At 36.9% G+C, this 20,278-nt stretch overlaps 1 protein-coding gene across 3 annotated transcripts in view; it reads right to left on the bottom strand.

Annotated features, from left to right (window-relative positions):
* The window catches only part of ankrd11 (ankyrin repeat domain 11), a 105,711-nt gene that overhangs the window by 12,791 nt on the left and 72,642 nt on the right, over positions 1-20,278 (bottom strand). For all 3 annotated transcript variants that reach the window (XM_011490010.3, XM_023953418.1, XM_011490002.3), the window contains 6 exons: positions 16,089-16,234; positions 12,614-12,746; positions 4,634-4,807; positions 3,503-3,703; positions 3,280-3,422; positions 23-170 (listed from right to left, as the gene is read on the bottom strand). In XM_011490010.3, coding sequence (XP_011488312.1) covers positions 23-170; positions 3,280-3,422; positions 3,503-3,703; positions 4,634-4,807; positions 12,614-12,746; positions 16,089-16,175 — 886 coding nt within the window. In that variant the 5' untranslated portion in view covers positions 16,176-16,234. The remainder of the gene's footprint in view (positions 1-22; positions 171-3,279; positions 3,423-3,502; positions 3,704-4,633; positions 4,808-12,613; positions 12,747-16,088; positions 16,235-20,278) is intronic.

Here is a 20,278-nt window from a genome sequence, read left to right as displayed (position 1 = left end):
CAGAGGAGATTAAATGACAAACCTGTTGAACTCTCCTCACTGGAGGTGTAAGTGCCTTTCCCCAGCAACAAATTCAGCATAGTTGGAGAGTTGGCAACCTTTAGTGGGGTTTCACCTCTCCTGTTGCTTTGTCGTGGGTCCCCTCCATAACGTAAAAGTAGCTTAACCACCTGAAATGGATCAAATATTTATTAATAAGGTAAATTCACATATAATATGCACAAATTGCTTTTTCCTGTCAGGAAAACCTATAAAACTCCTCCGTCAACAACTAAAGGTTGTGTTGAAAGACCCACTCCAATGAAAATCAAGTTCTGGTAGTATTTTTGTCGTGATGCATGAAAGAATTTAAGATTAAAACTGCGTTTATAGGTATTTCTTCACTCAAATAGTGATAGATCAAAAGCAGATAAAATCTCACAGTTGGAAAAAGCTCTCAGTTGTGAAAATAAGCAGGCCAAAGTCTTCTTGCTCTGCTTCATACTGATTTATCCACAGGTAGACAACTAGATCCATGTACGTCTTCGTTTTCCTCATCTGAGTCCTAAAGCAATTTTGAGCTAAATTTTCTAAATATCATTCATCTAAATATCTTCCTAAATATCATCCATCATCAGAAAAATGCCACACGAACATGTTAAAAACTCCAAAAACACAGTTTTCTTCGTAGTGGGGCTTTTCATTTTTGTAATCTGTTATCACTATGAAGAGATTTTTAATGAGAGATGTTCCTTGTAAGGTTTTTGGGTAACACTTTATATTAAGATTCCTTAACAAGCTCTGTTAACACATTAACAAGCATTATAAATGAATTTATAGGGTGTTAGTAAGACATTTATCAGTACAATAAGTCTAATAAGGTTTATTAAATTATTTAGTTAACACATTTACAAGCATTATTATTAGGATGTTTTCAAGATGCTAATGATGCATTTACTGATATTATAGGTGCCTAACAAATGTGTCAGTGTTAATAAGCTTAATAAGATTTATTAACAACCTTTGTTAACAAATTAAGAAGTATTATTATTGTTTGGGGTTCTAGTAAGATATTTATTAGCATTATAGACGCCTGACACAAGCCGAAGTGTTCATAAGCTTAATAAGTTTTATTAACTAACTTAACAAATTAATAGGCTTTATTAATATGTCAGATGCAGGTAAGATATTTATTAGCATTATAGATGTCTTGCAAATACCTGAAAGTGTTAATAAGATTTATTAACATCTAAAGTCAGACCATTGTCTTCTAAATCCATATTACTAAACTGCTTATAAGCTTTACAAATGTATTAATTAACTCTGTTAATAGTTTATTAATTGTTTTGCAGCACCTCATCTAAAGTGTGGACGTTTTTTAGCACAAACAACCATAAAGCATAAAGATTGTAAAAAGAACTTTATGACATTAAAACAGACTAAACATACACAAATCGTTCTGTAAAAGATATATAATAATTTAATTCAGACAAATAAATTTTTAAAAAAAACATATATACTGGTGTTGGATGACTCTAGCATCATAGCTATAAGGATAAAGTATTAGCATCTATCCTGAGTGAAACATTCATTGCAAATCCCATCACCAGGAGACAATTCTCTGCATTCAATGCCAACTGCATTAAACCACTGTTGCCTTGCTTCAAAGTCTACTAGAAAGTTGCACAAGCCAGTCATTTTTGAAGAACGAAGACAATAAACCTACAGCAGCCATGCTAAAGCTAACACGCTAACCTGCCCATCTATGAATCAAAGATGGGCAGGTTAACTAATGTCACCATTGGCTAATGAATCTGTCAATCAAACTCATCAGCAAAGCAGGCGTGCTCGATTTCCGCCAATTGAATGGCCTCTTAGACTTTGCTTTCACACAGGTGACGAAAAAAGCCCCGCCCATCTTTGATTCTGTACCGGTCGGTCGTTAGCGTCAATGAGTTATATCATATATATGATATAACTCATTGGTTAGCGTGTTAGCTTTAGCATGGCTGCTGTAGGTTTATTGTCTTCGTTCTTCAAAAATGACTGGCTTGTGCAACTTTCTAGTAGACTTTGAAGCAAGGCAACAGTGGTTTAATGCAGTTGGCATTGAATGCAGAGAATTGTCTCCTGGTGATGGGATTTGCAATGAATGTTTCACTCAGGATAGATGCTAATACTTTATCCTTATAGCTATGATGCTAGAGTCATCCAACACCAGTATATATGTTTTTTTTAAAAATTTATTTGTCTGAATTAAATTATTATATATCTTTTACAGAACGATTTGTGTATGTTTAGTCTGTTTTAATGTCATAAAGTTCTTTTTACAATCTTTATGCTTTATGGTTGTTTGTGCTAAAAAACGTCCACACTTTAGATGAGGTGCTGCAAAACAATTAATAAACTATTAACAGAGTTAATTAATACATTTGTAAAGCTTATAAGCAGTTTAGTAATATGGATTTAGAAGACAATGGTCTGACTTTAGATGTTAATAAATCTTATTAACACTTTCAGGTATTTGCAAGACATCTATAATGCTAATAAATATCTTACTAGCATCTGACACATTAATAAAGCCTATTAATTTGTTAAGTTAATTAATAAAACTTATTAAGCTTATGAACACTTAGGCTTGTGTCAGGCGTCTACAATGCTAATAAATATCTTACTAGAACCCCAAACAATAATAATACTTCTTAATTTGTTAACAAAGGTTGTTAATAAATCTTATTAAGCTTATTAACACTGACACATTTGTTAGGCACCTATAATATCAGTAAATGCATCATTAGCATCTTGAAAACATCCTAATAATAATGCTTGTAAATGTGTTAACCAAGTAATTTAATAAACCTTATTAGACTTATTGTACTAATAAATGTCTTACTAACACCCTATAAATTCATTTATAATGCTTGTTAATGTGTTAACAGAGCTTGTTAAGGAATCTTAATATAAAGTGTTACCGGTTTTTGTTAAGAGTTTAGTTGAGAAGGCTTTAATCTTTTCTGATTCATTTTCTAAAAAATGTAGCCTGAAATGGTTTCTGTTTGATAACTTAAGTTACTTATGTACTTTGTATTTGGGAATAGCTCTAATGAATAAACAAGCACAGTTTTTGACTACTTAAAAATCAAACAAAAAAAATCCCATATTAATTTTCTGGAGCCATTTGATTTAGACATTGCAATTATACGTATATCTGTAGTAAAACAATCTATTTACATAATACTTTCCTATTTGGTGCCTTGTTAGTTCTGTTGATCAAATCTAGACAAAAAGTCTTGTTATTACCTTAAAATGTCCATTGTTGGACGCATCATGCAGAGGAGTGTCATCATCCAGACCCTTGGTGTTGACTTCAGCACCGGCTGCCAGCAGCTGCTTGGCCACTTCATAATACCCTCTGTTGCATGCTTCGTGCAATGCAGTCCAGCCTAGATGCAAAGGTTGCTTTATCATTGGTGTATACAGTATGTAAGATAATATACTACTCTATAAACTCCACGTCTCTCACCTGCAAAGTCCTTTACATTCACATCAGCTCCCTCACTGATGAGCTCCTTGATGCGGCGTACCTCCCCACGGATTGCTGCTCTGTGCAATCGCGTCTCTCCTCTCTCATTTCGCTTGTTTACTTTGTCTTTGGTTTTAGATGCAGAGTTTGGCGTTCCCTTCTGACCTAGGCTGGACTGTGACTGATGCTTTGGTGTTGTATCTGGAAGAAGAATGTGTCGTTTTAAATATTGACACAGAATCAAAAGTTGGGGAAACTTTTTTGGTTTAAATTCCCGAGTCGTTGCTTTACTGCTGTCTGACAGAAGGGGGCAGTCATGCTTCATTAACAAAAGGCCTTGATCGAACCATCTCATCACATTTGCTAGATGAAATGCAATCTGTTATCACATTTACATTATTGAGTTTGTATGGCCGTTGATCCTGACTGACATTTAAAGCTCTGACTTAATCTGTGTTCATATCTACTGACACACAAGAAGACAAAAAAACAAAACATGCAAACAAAACTACATAATCTTAAACTATAACAGTCCATGCAACAGGTATGTTGACTCTGACAATTATTATAAGGTTTTTACATAAATGTTGAACCGCATGTCTAAAAATAATAAACATATCTTAAATAATTCTGAAAGAATAATACAAATTTTGATGAATGATTGGGATTTAGATGGAAAATATTTACTATTTGAATGTCTGCAAGCGTCTTGCTTTAGCCTGTGTGCTAACATTTGCCTCAAATGACAATAAACCAGAATAACTCAAAACAAAGTGGAAAGTAAGTTTCACTTCCATTTAGTGCATTTGAGGGAAAGCACATGAACCAATAACTGTTCCTGTTTGAGTGTGTTGAAATTACAGCTGTAACAAAAGATTGAATCCATTAATTTGAGAACAATTATGCCAAAAAGAAGGCTACGGCTGGATTAGAGCAAAACCTAGGCATCCTGCTTAATGTCAACTAAACACCAAAAACAAACATCCCTGTGACTCATCCCCTCATTACTCACTTTAAACTCCCCACTAATGCTATCCCTCACACTACGTCCACATATAAAATGCCCTCTCATCCTCTTTTCCTGTCCCCTTCAAATCCAGAGAAGACGTGGCCTAAATGATAAGCACGCACCTGGACTGTTAACGGACTCCTCAGCCGTCATTTGCATAAGCAGGGCCACCTGCTGCCGCTCAGAAAGGGGATACCCGGCCCGGATCCCTGGCATCCCCATTCCAAACGGCAACCCCGCCTTCCGGGTGTTAGTGGGTTCCTTTTTAATACGCTTCCTCTCTGGACCTGGTTTCTCTGTAATACAAGAGAAGCAATTAGAAAGAAAATAATACAAATCACACTTTGATGTCATTCCACTTATTGCCGTCTGTAAAAGAGGAGACAGACAGAAGCTTCATTTGTGATTAAACAACATATTACTCATGTTCAATAATGTAGTCAGTATTGTTTCTTCTGCTAATTCTTTAGACAAACAATAACTTTAAAAAAATCTCTAAATCAAATCTTTGAGCATCATTGAGTTCTTTAAAAACACAGGGTGATATTTGTGTGTCCAGGGATGACAGGGGATCTCCCTGGAGCATTCCTATCAAAACACACCACAGGGATTTCCTTAACAGACACTAATACTTTGTTAACCGTGTTCAACATGGTACGAGTCTCAACTATGTGCGCACTGCCATAATAGGATTACATTTTTTGCTGTTTTTTTCTTTTTCTTTTCAAATGAACAAAATTTACCTGAAGTAAGAGTACTATTCACTGTTTCCTCCAGCATGATTTTCACTTTTGCTATAGTATGAAACACACTCTGTGAATAACCAGTGTGACTGCTTCTGTTGGGTGAAAGCTGCAGCTGCCATGTCTGGGCTTACTGTTAAGCTAAAGCCAATTTAAGATCACCTGACATAACAATGGCAGACATCAAATTATTTTTTCTGAGTTAAGGTCTATTTTTATTTTTTAAAGACCCATTCTGATCATCTCTTGAGCTATTTTAAAGCGTTCCTAGTAGTCTTTTCATTTTGCCAGTTTTTAGTCAAAATCAAAAAATTGTTGTTTTCTAGGACATAGTTTCTGCAAAGCGGCAGGAGTTTATTAGAAAGTTGTGGGCAGGACGATTGCTGCAGAGCAACCACGCCTCTCTTACTCTCTCTGTTACTGAGAGTTCTCTGTTTTTTGGCTTTCCCGCCAGTTTACAGCCCCTCACACCCCGACCTAACATTGCCAGTGCAAATATTGGAGCTATCCAGTAACACAGTTTTGAGCCAAATCCCCAGCTCAGACAAGGAAAACGAAGACACACATGGATCTAGTCATCTATAAGTGGATGCATCAGAATGGAGCGGAGGAGGCAGGGAGCTTGTGGCCTGCCAATCGTATTTTTTATGTCACAAATACACTCAAACAGCATTTTTTCATCTGCTTCTGATTCAAGACAATTTGAATGAAGAAAAACTCAGAAATGCAATTTTGAGCCTATTTTTTTTTTATAAATGAATGAATGAATGAGCAAATGAACAAAACTTTATTTCTATAGTGCCTTACAATAAAAGAGATAAAGGGAAATTTTTAAATTGAGCAAATTAAAATTTTTAAAAGTAACAGCATGAAATTACAACAGGCAATAAAATACATAGACAGATACGAATTCAATAAAACAATTAAAAGAAAATAAGATGCCACCAACAACTGAGAATTAAAAGCTTTTCTAAAAAGTGAAGTTTTAGTTTAGAATTTAAAATTGTTTAATATATGTCCTTCATAATCAGAAAAATGTTAAAGAACATGTTTAAAACACAAAAAACATGATGGTCAGACTGAGTCTTGAGCCTGGGTTTTCAAACCTACATACCAAAGATCTGTTGCAGTAGAACTTCCTGTCAGTTTAACCTAAATTTCTAACCATAGTGCTTCCAGGTTTCTGTGAATGGTCACATTGTTCAGTTGTGACCTAATGGTTGAGGCAGCATCCTGATTGTCTTCAGTGAGACAGAGTAAATAGTTGCTTCTGGTGAAACTGAACTGGAAAACAAGACTGGCCTTTATAAAGGAGTCCACATTGCACATATAGATGGTGCAATGTGGTCAAGAGTCACTCCAGGTGACACCCAAGAAGCACTTAATCCTACCTGCAGTCGAGGCCACTATAGAGCTGAGTACTAATGTCAAACTACAGAAATCATCTATTTTATGTCACAAGTTTACATGTAAAGATTTCTAGTCATTCAAACTGAGCCCTCTTTTTTCCATCAGAAAGTGCATCATTAAACTGTGTAAAACATGTCTAAAACATAACCCTAAGTTACTACCCTTGACATTCACACTGCAAACAAAAATAATTTATTATTGCTGCAATTAATTCAAATGTTATATACATTTACTTAATAATAGTGAATAAGAAAAAAAATCTACCTAATTAGTAGTCTTTGTCAACATACCACAAATGCAGCTTAGTGTTAAAGTTTATTGTTACTAGTGTGTGGCTCTAGCGCTGTTTCTAAGCTGCCTCTGATGAAAGGAGGAGCCAACAGGGAGTATTTATGTCTGCCTGTGTTCAAATCAATCAACCTGAACTGTATGGAGAGAGGAATGAGGGTGTGACTTGGCAGCCATGTAGCTGTTATGGAATAAAAGGTATATATTTCAGTTCTACATAGCCTGGCCAAGGTCACCATTGCTCAACAGGACTAAAACAGACGTGAAGCTATTGGAAAAAGACAACTGTTCCACAAAGACACTTCATTATTTTCAGTGGCAACACACAATCTGATCAACCACACAGTGCGGTTACATATAACTGCATCACTTGACCACATTAAACCAACAGTAAATTTTCACTGCAATGCAGATACCTACAACACAAAAAAAGAAAGAAATGGAAAAATGATAAGCAGAACATTTAAAGTGCGTGTACAGATACACCCTCAGAGCAGGAAATAGGCAAGCCATTGACTCTAATGCTCAAGGCCACAAACAAGTAAATTAGCCAGGAGGAAACACTGAGCCTCGTGCTCCCTGTGTCTGCAATCAGGCCAGGAAAATGTTTTTCCACATGTGTATACAGAGCTGATGAACTTTCAGTAACATCTGTGAACACTTACGGCTAATGTGCCCACCACCCCCTTTTTTTTTGATACATTCTCACATTCTCCAAAGCATTTGCCATTTAAAGACATTCCTGTCGTTAAGACAGCAGGAACCACAAAAGCACTCGAGACTTTTTTTTTTTCAGCTACCAAACAGACAAAGTGCTAAGCTAGCATTTCCATGCATTGCAACCTGGGCAAGTAAAGCATTCATTACCCTAATGTGTCCATGTGGAGAAAAAAAATTGCCAACATTAAAGTCAGAGCCTCTTTTGGAAGAGTTACAATAAAAACCGACACGCTTTTCATAAGGATTTTATTTTATTTTCCCTTTGAGAGGTAAAAAAGAATCTAAAATCAAAACTGCATGTTGCGTGTGAATAACTGCTTTAGACATTAGTGCAACTAAAATGCTTTTTTTCTATTCTATCTGACTCTTTGATGAAAGCTGTTGAGTAATACAGTTTTTGTGTCCACAAGTAAAATGATACTGCTCAGTTTAAAGACAGTTGAAACCATTCTCTTCTTGTTCATTGAAACTCGACCAGCAAGACAGAGAAAAGGGTGATAGATAAGAAAGCGAGCAAGTCACACCCCTTAGTGGACCGCGTACCCGAGCAAAGGGAACACCTCAAACACAAATGTTTTTGGCAGGCAGACAATACTACACTGTGAGCAAATGCTAAATAAAAAAAAAACTGTCTCCTTAAACCAGTTTACAGCACTTCAACAAGAATAACCACTTCAACCAGTCGAACCAGATGTGGGTAACCAGTTTGAGTCTGAATGAAATGTCTTGTGCTTAGGGTGCCATAAATGTTGCCTAACGTAACTTAAAGAAGCCTTAACGGCATGTTTTAGTGTGTATTTAGACAAAGAAAAGTGTTTGGTCTGGACCCAGTTCGTTTGGTCTGTATTCCAACTGCCGTTAAGGGGACTTTCCTGGTCCAGACTAAAGCTTGTAAACAAAACCACGTGACTAAGGATCTATTCACTGATTGGTCAAGAATTAGGAAGGCGGGGCAAAGCAATTAAAGGCAGAAATGATGGATTATGGAACGAATTAAAAGCCCAGGTCGGCTTTTAATTCGTTCCAACTTTATATTTTGCTCCCAAATTTTGAACATCTGTATCAAGGTCAGGCTTAACACATTTAACCTGCTTATATGACCCAGTGGAGGCATCCTGCAGGGTGGCTACTGACAAGATGACAGCTAAGAAGGTACACTAATAACTGTTTAAGACATATAGATTGTCGGGAAAGCAGTAAGAAGCAATGTGTATCATGTTAAAAATTGTTTTGATGAGCCTCCATTCATCATCTGATCACATTTCAATGATTTGTCTCATTGATGTGGTGTTATGGCAAGCTTTTAAGAGAATTCGTAAGGAACTACAAGGTAGATTTTAGGGTGACGTCACAGCAGAGCCTTTCTGCGCATGCGGCGTAAGAATACATAGAAAACCATATAAGAACTGCTTTCCGCTGTGTTAAAATAAACATTCTAACAACATGACAATCATTGCTTGCTTTACATTTGCCCGCGACGCATTTGTTGCTACATTCCTACTTTGTTAATGTAGGCTACGGTGGCCGATTTGGTTCAGTTGTTCCGTTCCGGGAACGGATTGTATTCAGACTGAAAAATCTCAGAGCAAACCGAAGCTCAGTCCGATTGGAAATAAACCGAGACCACCTCCAAAGATGGTTCCGAGAGCGGTTCCTGGTCCACTCGGGTCTATTCCGACTGAAAATTTGTTCCGGATTATCGGGAAAAACGACCTCTGGTTCACTTTAAGCGAACCAAGTGTGTCCAGTCTGAATACAACATTAGAGATTTTTTTTTTTCACAGGTGTCTAAAATGTGTTCATTGCATACAGAGATACATTTCAGACGTGTCTGAACATCAAAAATCTTTGTTTCAGAAAACTTAAAAAATGTATAAACAAACATCCTGGTCTACTGTAAGTATGAACATTTGTATCACAGAATTCCTTCTTGTCTGTAGTGCCAAATTATAGTAAAGGCTTGTTGTAGTCTAAGAATGAATAATGACCTGTTTGTTAACAGACCTGTTCGAATAACCTCATCCTCATCCACATTAACAGCCTCTATTATGAAAGAGTTAACTTGACAACAGTTGGTACATGAGTTATTAAGATAAGCAACATTAACAAGCTAACAGCTGCTTATTCCTGGGGAAAAGGAGTCTAAATCCCCTTAACATTTCAGTCTGTCTCTGATCTGCATCAAGATGTAGTCTCAGAGACGAATCAGGGGTAGAATGCTGCACTTTAAAGAGTAAGATGGAAAGGCGTTACGTCTGAATGACGCTATGGTGACAAATGATGCTGTGACTAGGAACTGTGAGAAAATGCTAGAAGCATAAATATTAATTTCAATTATTAATCTGAATTTCTCATTTATTTTCATGCTTTGAGTTTACAATTGCAAGAGAATATTTTACAAAAATTAAAATAACCCAGTTTGCCCATGCAATATTTACATTGATTTCAAGGTTGTTTGCTAATTTACCCTTAAATACAACTAAGATTTTAAATTGTAAACAATATTTGCTTGTGCATTTGCATGTTGGGCTGCATGTGCAGCTGTGGTGCGTGATCAAGTACTCCAAAAAGACTTGCCACAAAATAATCTCACAGTTTAACTAGGCTACAGAACACAGGCATGAATGAAGTCCCCTGATCTGGCTTCAGATTTGATCTGCATTTTCTTTTTAGAAAGGAGCTGACACTCAGGTCTCCACAATTAAGTGTGCAAACCTAATATTTTATTCATATTTACTCCCCCTTAAAGTAATCCAGACTGCAGATCGTTGCTCGCAGGCATGAAGGTTTTGATAATGACGCACCAGAAAACAAGCTACAACTGTGGTTCAATAATATGAAGTATCAGTGTGCTACAAACTTAAGCAAACACACATACTGGCTGTTATTAGCCTTTTATGCTTTTGGGCATCAGACTTTACATATTACATTACATGTTCAGGCTGAGAGGAGTTTTACGGATATGTCCCCTTAGTTCAGCAACGTTGTAGTGAATAATGAATGGGTCACCGTGAAATGCACATAGGGAGGTGGGATGGAGATGTGTTGTGTGTGTGTGTGTCCCCCCCCCCAATTACACTTAAAAAAGGAGCAATCTGCCTTGAACAACCAACAAATAACAGAGGAGGCCTTATGGTCCACTCACAGCACACCATCTGTACCAAACTGCATCATAAACATGATAGGAAGCTGATTGTTTGCCACTTCTGGCAGCGTTCAAAATCCTCCTTTACTTTTCGCGCCCAGGCAAAGTTACACTAGCCGGTACAGTAGGTGGCTGTTAACTCATTTTCTTAAATGCAAGAGAATTTCACAGCTCACCTATGCCAATAACACAAAGCTATATATGGAACCAACGGATCACAATGTTTTGTCGCGCGTTGATTTGAAGTTTTACCTTTAGTAGAACCGTGCCATTTTTTTGGTGTGGGGAACTATGGAGTGGCCCACTAATGGAAGCAAACCCGAGTGCTCCGTGTTTGGATATAAAATGAGAACAATCAGAGCAGCCAAAGTCATTTGTACTTTGGTCTTTGAGCACAAAAGTTCATATAAATTTATGATAAAACGAGTCAAACCAAAAGTTGCTAGACAAAAGTGCAAAAAGATTCTTCAGTGTTCTGTATGTCGAATAGGAACTACAAATAAAAAATCCATCAACTTGAACGCTTTTTAGATTCCAAAACATATACTTTACATAACCACAAAAACAGGAAGTTTGACAGTTGAATTACTAAGTATATAAGCTTTTCAAGAAGGAATCAGATAAGACTAAAACATCAGATTATTCCGAGTTATCCAACTTCGAGTGTGCATGTAACTAAGCAAAATCGGATAAAGGATTATCCTGTTAACAGTCACTTAAAAAAATGTGATGGTCGCAAAAATTTGGCATGGTCAATGCAAAAGTTTTCAGCATGCTAATTGACCTGTATGGCTTCTTCTCTTAAAAAATGTCTTCAGTTTAAAAGAGAGAAAGAGAAAGGGAGAAAAACTCAAGCTTTAAAAAAAGAACAAAAAAAAACCTTGACTGTCATGCACTTTATAAAGCATTTTCAAATCCCAAAAAGCCTGAAATAAGTAAAAATGATGATGTAGCTGCTCATACTTTTAAGTCTTCTGAGTCACTTCTGTCATTCCTTTACGTGACCATTAGACAAGTACTACTAGGCAACCATGTAAACACATGACTAACAAAGTTCTTTAATTTTAAGCATATGTTCTGAGTTTAGCAGAATTTCTGCCATTTCTGCATGTACATATAGAGGCTTTTACATGTTTTAAAGTAGATTTAGTAGTTTGAAGTTGTAGAGAGCCAGTCTCAATTAGCCAACAGCAGTCCAAGATAACACGTGGAAACGACGCTGACATTTAATAATACCGTTAAGGCACGATGTACTTAATCAAACACCAACATGTTCAAAAATTTAATGTCTAACATTATAAAAAAAATAAAATAAAAATGCAAGAAAATGTTTTCAACATTTTCATCCCTACTGGTGTTAAAGCCTTTTTGAAGGAGTGGTAGATGAATATGATGCAAAGTAGGAGTCTTGAAATACAAATAATGAATATTTTCAGAAAACCTCTGACAGGAAATGTCATCAACAAGCACCCCTAACAAAAATTCAGACAAGTTCTAAACTTTCAGTCAAACAAGAACAAACTTTCTAATAACTTTGAGAAAGTTATTAGAAACGTCAGGTCTGTACACAGTGAAGTTTCCAGATTACCTAATTATCATTTTTGTACTCCGAAACAAGTTAAAAACTTTTTGAGGACATATTTTGCAGCACTTTTTCTTACAACGCTCAACCCCCCTTTGCAAAACACAGCTACTTCCTGTCATCCAATCCCCGGTTCCTCTGTGATTTATTTCCACTTCAAAGTGAACTTTGTGTTTAGATCAGATGGTTAAGATACATTTTAAAGTGTTCCTACCTGAGTCGGAATCTTTCTGGTCTCCATTTGCTCCAGTAGTGAATGGCAGCTTCCTTTTGGGGGCTTTCTCTTTCATCTCTTTGACCCCATCACTGCGATCCAGTTTGGGAGTCTTATTAGACAACACTTTATCCTGTCCAAGACACACAAAATAGACATTAACATCACAGAAATGACCAGTGTCTTTTCTATACAGATTTTAGTAGCTGTTAAATAGGGGTGTAACAATTGATCAACTTAATCAATGAATCGATATCCATTTTTATGATCCAACCTGATCGATCTGTTTGAGGCTAAGTGTTTATGAATCGAACTAAACTGTTATAAAATTGTTTCAAAATGAAAAAAAAAAAATCAACTAGAACGATATTGGAACATACCATCTGCATTGAGGCATGGTAGGTTTATTTTATTTTATTTATTTTTTCATGCAAAAATGACCAAGTGCATCACAGTGGACAATACACGTGATGCAGCAAAAACTGATCAAGCCACCATTCCAGTCCAATGTGTGGAAACACACTGAATTTTGAAATAGCGTGACTATACTGTGTGGTAGAATGTTCTAATAATGCTCCGTTTTATATTTTTGTCACATTAAAAAACAACAGTGAACTGAACTTTATGAGACCATTTAAATGGATTTACAGTTAATTCTTGTTTACTTGTATAAATATTAAATTTACACTTGACTATCTTGCAAGAAATACAAAGAATCTGGAAAACTTCCTCTGCTCTGTTCACCATTTATCTCAGAGTCTAGGGCTGCGATATGCGATATTAGTGATCAATATTGCGATGACAATATAACTTGTGATATATGAACAAATAGCAAAACAACCAAAAACACAATTTCCATTTTACTGAAACACTTTAATTTAATTAAGAGTCAACCCTAGTCTACATAGGAGGGGAACATCCAACATAAAAGTGCTCCATCTGATTGGTTAAACACTTGAATACTGCCATAAGATTGTTTTAGCACATTTAAAGTAACCATTTATTGCAATTTTCTCCGTCTTTTGCGATATGCATATTGCACAGCTAAATGTCGCAATAACAATAAATTTGGGATATATTGATCACACTGGTTGGATTTTTGGCTAAAGATGTTCTGGATTGACTTCAAATCAGTGAAACAGATCGTTCACAGTCGCATTCACATCAACAATCGTACAATCAAAACAAATCGTTTCACTCCCATTGATGAAGCAACATTTTTACAAATAGCAGTACTAGCTGCTTAAATTACGTTTTTCTATTGGCCCTAATACAAAAAAGAAATTCAATTATTTAATTCGGCCTTTGCACGTCACTTTCAACCAAAGTTTAAGTTGACAAAACATTTAATGTTGTAGCACTCAAATTACAGTTGCTTTTTTTTTTCCCCAAAGCAAAATACAATGATAGCAACAGAGAAACATTAACTGACCAAATGTACTACACATGCACGCACTTTATTTTACTCATTTGTCACACGACTGTTCTTCTACTGTTCATTTCTATTCTCAGGGTGAACTTTCTATTATGTGTTACTACCTCTGTGAACCCCTCCCCCCCGCCCTGCCCCAGTCATAAGACTATGATGTCATGGTACAGTAGAGACAAACAGTGTCAGCTACTGTGAGTCGATAACTCTCCCAGCCTCTCATCATGTGCGCTGTCTGCACCTAACTACACAAAGCTCATGTTTGAAAAGCACCATGCCAGAAAAATCTAAGCAAAACCAGAATTGAACAAAGGTAAGTCATGTACTACACTACTTTGAAAGAAATGAAATTAGTATAGATGAATCAGCACATTATTTCTCAGAAGTTATTACAATTTTTATTGAAAATAAAGTTTGATAACGCATGTTTCTTTATCAGCCTTTCATGCTACATACATTCTTTCTTCAGATGATTGTATCCTAGCAATGACTGCTCGTCTATCTGTATTTCTCACCCCTCGAGTCTCATTTCCTCGCTTCCTCTATGCCACAGTCTGATGCAATCCTTTGCAGACTGCTGTAAACCCACGCCTGCAAGCGCACTACCCCTCTGCTTGTGCATGCTGCTGCTACGTGACATCATCAAGCTGCGCCAAATCATGTGTTTTGCTCTGAGCCCCTCCCTAATGTCCTTTTTAAAAACAGAGAAATCTCATTCACACCTACTATTTTACATCACTGTTCTCTCTGTGATGACATTTTTTAAACTATTCCAAAATGTTCAGAAAACGTTGGTAATATGCTTTTATTTACCTCAGTTTGAAATATATTTAGTTTTGATTGAAAGAAGCATCACATTTATTAAAGTCCCACTTCAATCAGTAGATCTTTTTTTACATTTTAAAAGCGTTCCCAGAAGTCTTTTGATTATGATTCTGTTGTTTTTTCAGCCAAAAAAAAAAAAAAAAACTGGGTCGTTTTCTAGAACATAGTTTCTGCAGAGCACAGTAGTTCATAACAAATTTCCTTCTGAGTTTTGGGCGGGACTGCTTCATGTGGACACCCCTGAGGTTTCCTCTTTTTTCCCGGAATCTGTTTTGGAATTTTTCCTTTCTGCAAAGGAAAGTCTAAGGGCAGGGATGCCCAGTTTAGTTTAGTTTAGCAATCAGCTATTGAATTCTATGACTTAATGTTCTTCATGATTCATGTTTATGACACAATCACCGCCATGAAGTCCATTGACACGACTATTGCTGTAACTATTGGGCTATGTAAGTAACATTGAATTCAATTCAATTGGTAAAGGCCTGTTCACACCGGGACGAATTTCGCCGGCGATTTTCGCCGACGTTTAACGCCTCGTGACTAAACAAAGGGCACCAACGAGAGTGTGCATACCGACGCGAAAAAACGCCAGGCGTTAAAGCGTCAAAAAAAAAAAAAAAACGCCTCGGGTTCGTTTTTTTTTTCGACGCGTCGCGTCGAAATCTACTCGACCAATGAGAACGGCGCTTTTGCTCACGTGTCTGGAGCTTCTGAAGTTACAGTAAAACACAACTTGGGGGCGCTCAAACACAAAACTGCCTTGCTGAGCACACATACCAGCGAAGAAGATAGACGCCAAGTTGCGTCTACACAGCCGCGAAGCAATAATGACGGACATTCTAAAATATCCCCGAACCAAGCACCAGTTGGAGTTACTGGTGCTTGAAATATTCATGTTTTCTTTGTATTATTCGGAGAAGCGCGTGAATACTTGCTCTCTTCTTCTGAGTGAAAAGCGACTTTAAGAAGCGTAAAGTTGCGCAGCGCCACCTTGTGTACAGGAGTATTTCTGTTTTACATTAAGCACCATCTAATGTCAGGGAATGAAATTGCATGTTCACTCCACTCATCGTCAGCGAAAATCGCCTGGGTGTGAACACAAAAAACGTGGCGAAAAACGCTGGCGAATAACGCCTGGCGAATATTCGTCCCGGTGTGTACGGGCCTTTAGTCTTAAGAGGTTAAGGAAGCTTTCAGAGATGGCGCATTTCTCTGTCTTACCTTTTTCCCACCCTGTTTTTCCACCATGTCGGTGTTGAGTGGGAAGTGGTCCAGTTGGGGGGTTTTGGAACCCCCACCTTTGGGCATCGTTCAGTTCTCCCCACGCCAAACTTCATTCACGCTGCCATTGCATCGTCATCAACAGTCTAGAGAAGAAAAAAAGGGTTGGGGAGATGAGCTCCTTAGCGTTATATCAATCACATAAAAAGCCTCTTTTCACCCTACCAAACAATTCAACCATTAGTAGCAGATCGAGCATTTTAGCCATTACAGGGAAACATTTTATAGAGGAAAGATTGTGCTACGGATGGTGAAAAATTTTCTTATGTGTGACTCAATCATTAGGTAACGTGAGCTTGTCTGAAATATAAAGAAATTGAAATAAAAATGTCTGGACACAGAAGCATATTTGTGCAGGCAAAGATGAGCTCAGGGAAGTGAATGTAAAATGTTGCATAACTAGTATGACTGAAACATGGCAAACTCAGCAGTGACAGCAAGTGTTTCCAGGGACATGATTAGCATGTCTAAGCAAAATCCAAAACAGTGTTTTGGATTGTTTTCTGTTCAACTTTTAGAGGCACAACAAAAAACAGCACTTTACCCTACATGATTACAAATGATAAATTTGATCCATCAAATGTATCCGTTAAGTCCATTTTCTTGTGAGTGAATCAATGTAAGGCCATCCATGTTATTGAATGAGGGAACAGATGAGGCATTTTTTTCCCCTCTCTTCACTAAAACATTGGCACTCCCATCTTGCCTGGCGCCACATCCCCCCCCCCCCCCCCATCCTCATGCCCTCCACTCTGCACTTATCCCATTCAAAGACTGCTATTTATATCCTTCCAGGCAAGCCAGTCACTCCAAGACAGTCGGCAAGCCAACCAGATCAGCACACAAGTATAGTGGGCCACTGTTGTGGCTGTGTTACAATTTTCTGGTAAGAAAGTCAAAAGCAAACAACTGTGCCTTTTCCTTTGTTGCCTGATAAATTCTTAATCCCACTTTGGTGGCAGGAGGCATTCAAGATTTAACTCCCACTCCTCACAAAAACAATGTGATAGGAAGGTCAGCTTCTCTGCAGTAAATAACTTGCAGGAACAAAGACACATTCCTGAAACTAGGTCAGTTTAGCTTTCAGAAAAATAATCCCTGTACTATTTTTGGATTACTAGGATGGACGGTTAGAGTAATGTAGCAGTTTGCTGATTTGTGAAAAACAGGAAACCTTGTTTGCATGCTGGTAGTGACAGGGATGCATGCAGAAAAAAGCCACAGATAACATTCCCTCTGCAACTCAATCCCTGTCAGGAGACGTAAAATGCACTGCTGACATTCAGTGTGGTTTTTTATACTTCCAGTGATTTTTTTCACACTTGTTTATGTTAACACAAATGTGTAAAATCTTTGGATTATTATCAACAAAACAAAAAACATTCAAAAATATGCAATACTCTCTAAACACAGCTACTATTGCAATGCTGCCAATCATACAGACTTTTGTAGGATTTTCAAATTATTGCTGTTTTGACATTTATGTGTGCAGAGGTAAACAGATCGCTATGCTGCTGTGTGGATTCATAATAACATAGTGACATTCAAAAATCCAGGTTCTTCACAGTTTTAAATCATTCCAAGTTGAAAAGCCAAAATATAAATATATTTTAAGTGGTTACATTTGAATGACTTAGATGCAGCCACATTATACAGTGCAAAATGAACATTTTTTCCATTCAAAATGAAATGGAAGAAAAAGCAAGATAAAGAAGTAAGTAAGAAAAAGGGCATATATATACCTTAATCTGATTACATTTAAGTGATTTTTATTTTTTCACATGGAGAGACATGAATACATCACTAGTGTAGCTTCAGAGTCTGGTGGCCTCAAGACTAGTTGAAACAAAACCTTAGATGTTAGATTGATATTTTTCTTCTCTTGCAGTTCCAGAAAAATTAAATCAATAAAATATACTATGTAGTGGGTTTACTTACAGAAAAACAATGGTGCATGTTAGGCCTGCACAATAAATCACAAATTTATTGTCATCGCGATATCAAGCTGTGCAATAGGCATATCGCAAAAGACAGGCGAAAATATTAATAATAAATGGTTCCTTTAAATGTGCTAAAACAATCTTATGGCAGCTTGAAGTATTTAGCGAATCAGATGAATCCATTTATGCATTTGACCAACCAGATGAAGCCCTTTTATGTTAGATGCTCACCTTCCATGTAGACTAGTTTCATTTGGGGTATAATTTAGGGTACGTTGACTTTTATTTAAATTAAACTGCAGTGAAATGGAAATTATGTTTTTGAATGTTTTGCCATGTGTTCAAACATTGCAAGTTATGTCTTCATCGCAATATTGATTACTAATATTGCATATCACAAGTTTTCCTCATTGTACAGCCCTAGTGCATGTGTAAATGCGTATCAACATTAAGGAAAAGTAGGAGTTTGTTTCATCTTCACATCAGTTCTGATTCAATAAAAGGTCACTATAAACATAAAACACACCTCAAAATGTCCACACTGACAGCTGAACAACATAGCAGTGGCACACAGGGATGGGCATGTTTTTCTGAAAGCCTGTTCCAGTGTTACATGGCTAGATATTGCACAATCAATCAGAATGTACAGAGGCCTGTCTGTCAGTATGGAAACTTCAATTTCTGAGCTGTTAACATATTTTTCTGAAGCTGTATTTATGTCATAAGTAGAGAAATATATGTAGGTCAAGCATCTTTGCACTGCACAACGTGCATTTCAATATGGGTAATGCTACTATGGTGCTCTAACATGAGATAAGAGATAAAATGAGAAAGCTTATAATGTCTAACCTAGTGCTGCTTTTTTAACTTTTTTTAACAAAATCTTCTGGTTACCACATCAAATCATAAAGAACAACTTTTTGCCTATATTTACCCTGCAGTCCATTGACATGCTATGCTGGAAAAGCATCTATAGAATGACAACAGCGGCACTAGTTGGTCTGTTTGGTGTGCAAATAAAGCCAGCCTGGCTCAGCTGCTGTATCCTGGCAACCAAAGCCTAGCTTGGCTGCGCAGTCCCTGACCTGGACCATTCACTTCATTATAAAACTGTGTGGAGCAAAAGAGACCTGACACATCAGTGAACATCAGTTTGATAATACATAAAAGGAAAGAAAAATTGTTTAGAGCAAAAAGGACCAAAAAGAAACCGTTAAAGGAAAATACCTATGTGATATACTTACACAAACTCTTTACAAAAATATATGTTTTGAAAAGATATACATCACTGTAAAAATAAAAAATATGTATAACAAAATATTAATTTTGTGTATTTTTGCTTTTTTCAAAAATTTCAATGGAGAAAAAAAAATCAACAATGTTACATGCAGGAAACTCAATGTACACTACATTAAAAGTGCAGCAGAAAGACACTTTTTACATTATTGAAAAGTGTACATACATTTTTCAAATACTATAGGAGTGGGGTGAGGGAGAAAATCCAATCACTTTTAATGATTTTCTATTCCAAGCACACCCACTTTTCGCTTTCCTTTATATCTCACTGTTCCATCCAATAACAGCTTATGGCTTGCTGCACGCTTGCCTGCCAGTCTTGTAAATCACGCCGTCTTTGCTAGTGACCTCGCTAAGACAGTGATAGGCCTGTAAATAAACATCTCTCTCTCTCTCTTTTTATATATACGTATAAATACATATATAAAAACCTGAGCTGTAGCAAAGGCAATAGGAGATCTAGTGTTTTTTTTTGGTTCTGTCCTCCACTCTGAGCTTCATTGGTAATCTGACTCATTCTCATTTCTTTGCTTCTCTGAGTCCTCCTTTCTCATCTGCTTTTCTCTCTATTTCCAACATCTCTCTCCTCTCTTAAAGGCAAAAGTCCGACATTGTCACAGCAACGTGCAAGCACATACGCACACACATATAAAAGCCTGTTGCCTGGCAACTGAAGGATGAGACAGATGCAGGCCTATCAGATAAGCTAGCCAGAGAGCTCTGAAGAGAGAGAGCCTATTGATAAAAGAGTCCTTCTGCATATCAATGTCAAGCGACAAAGTTCCAATCAGTTTCTGACCTTTGGATCACCATCTGGACAAAAAGAAGGGTTTCAATTATTCACTTAAATGTATGAAAGGTCTCTCCTTATGCTGCACAGAGCTGAACAAAAAA

Source organism: Oryzias latipes, chromosome 3 (assembly GCF_002234675.1).
Source record: "Oryzias latipes chromosome 3, ASM223467v1".
Classification (NCBI taxonomy): Eukaryota; Metazoa; Chordata; class Actinopteri; order Beloniformes; family Adrianichthyidae; genus Oryzias; species Oryzias latipes.
This window is presented reverse-complemented; position numbering and strand designations above follow the sequence as displayed.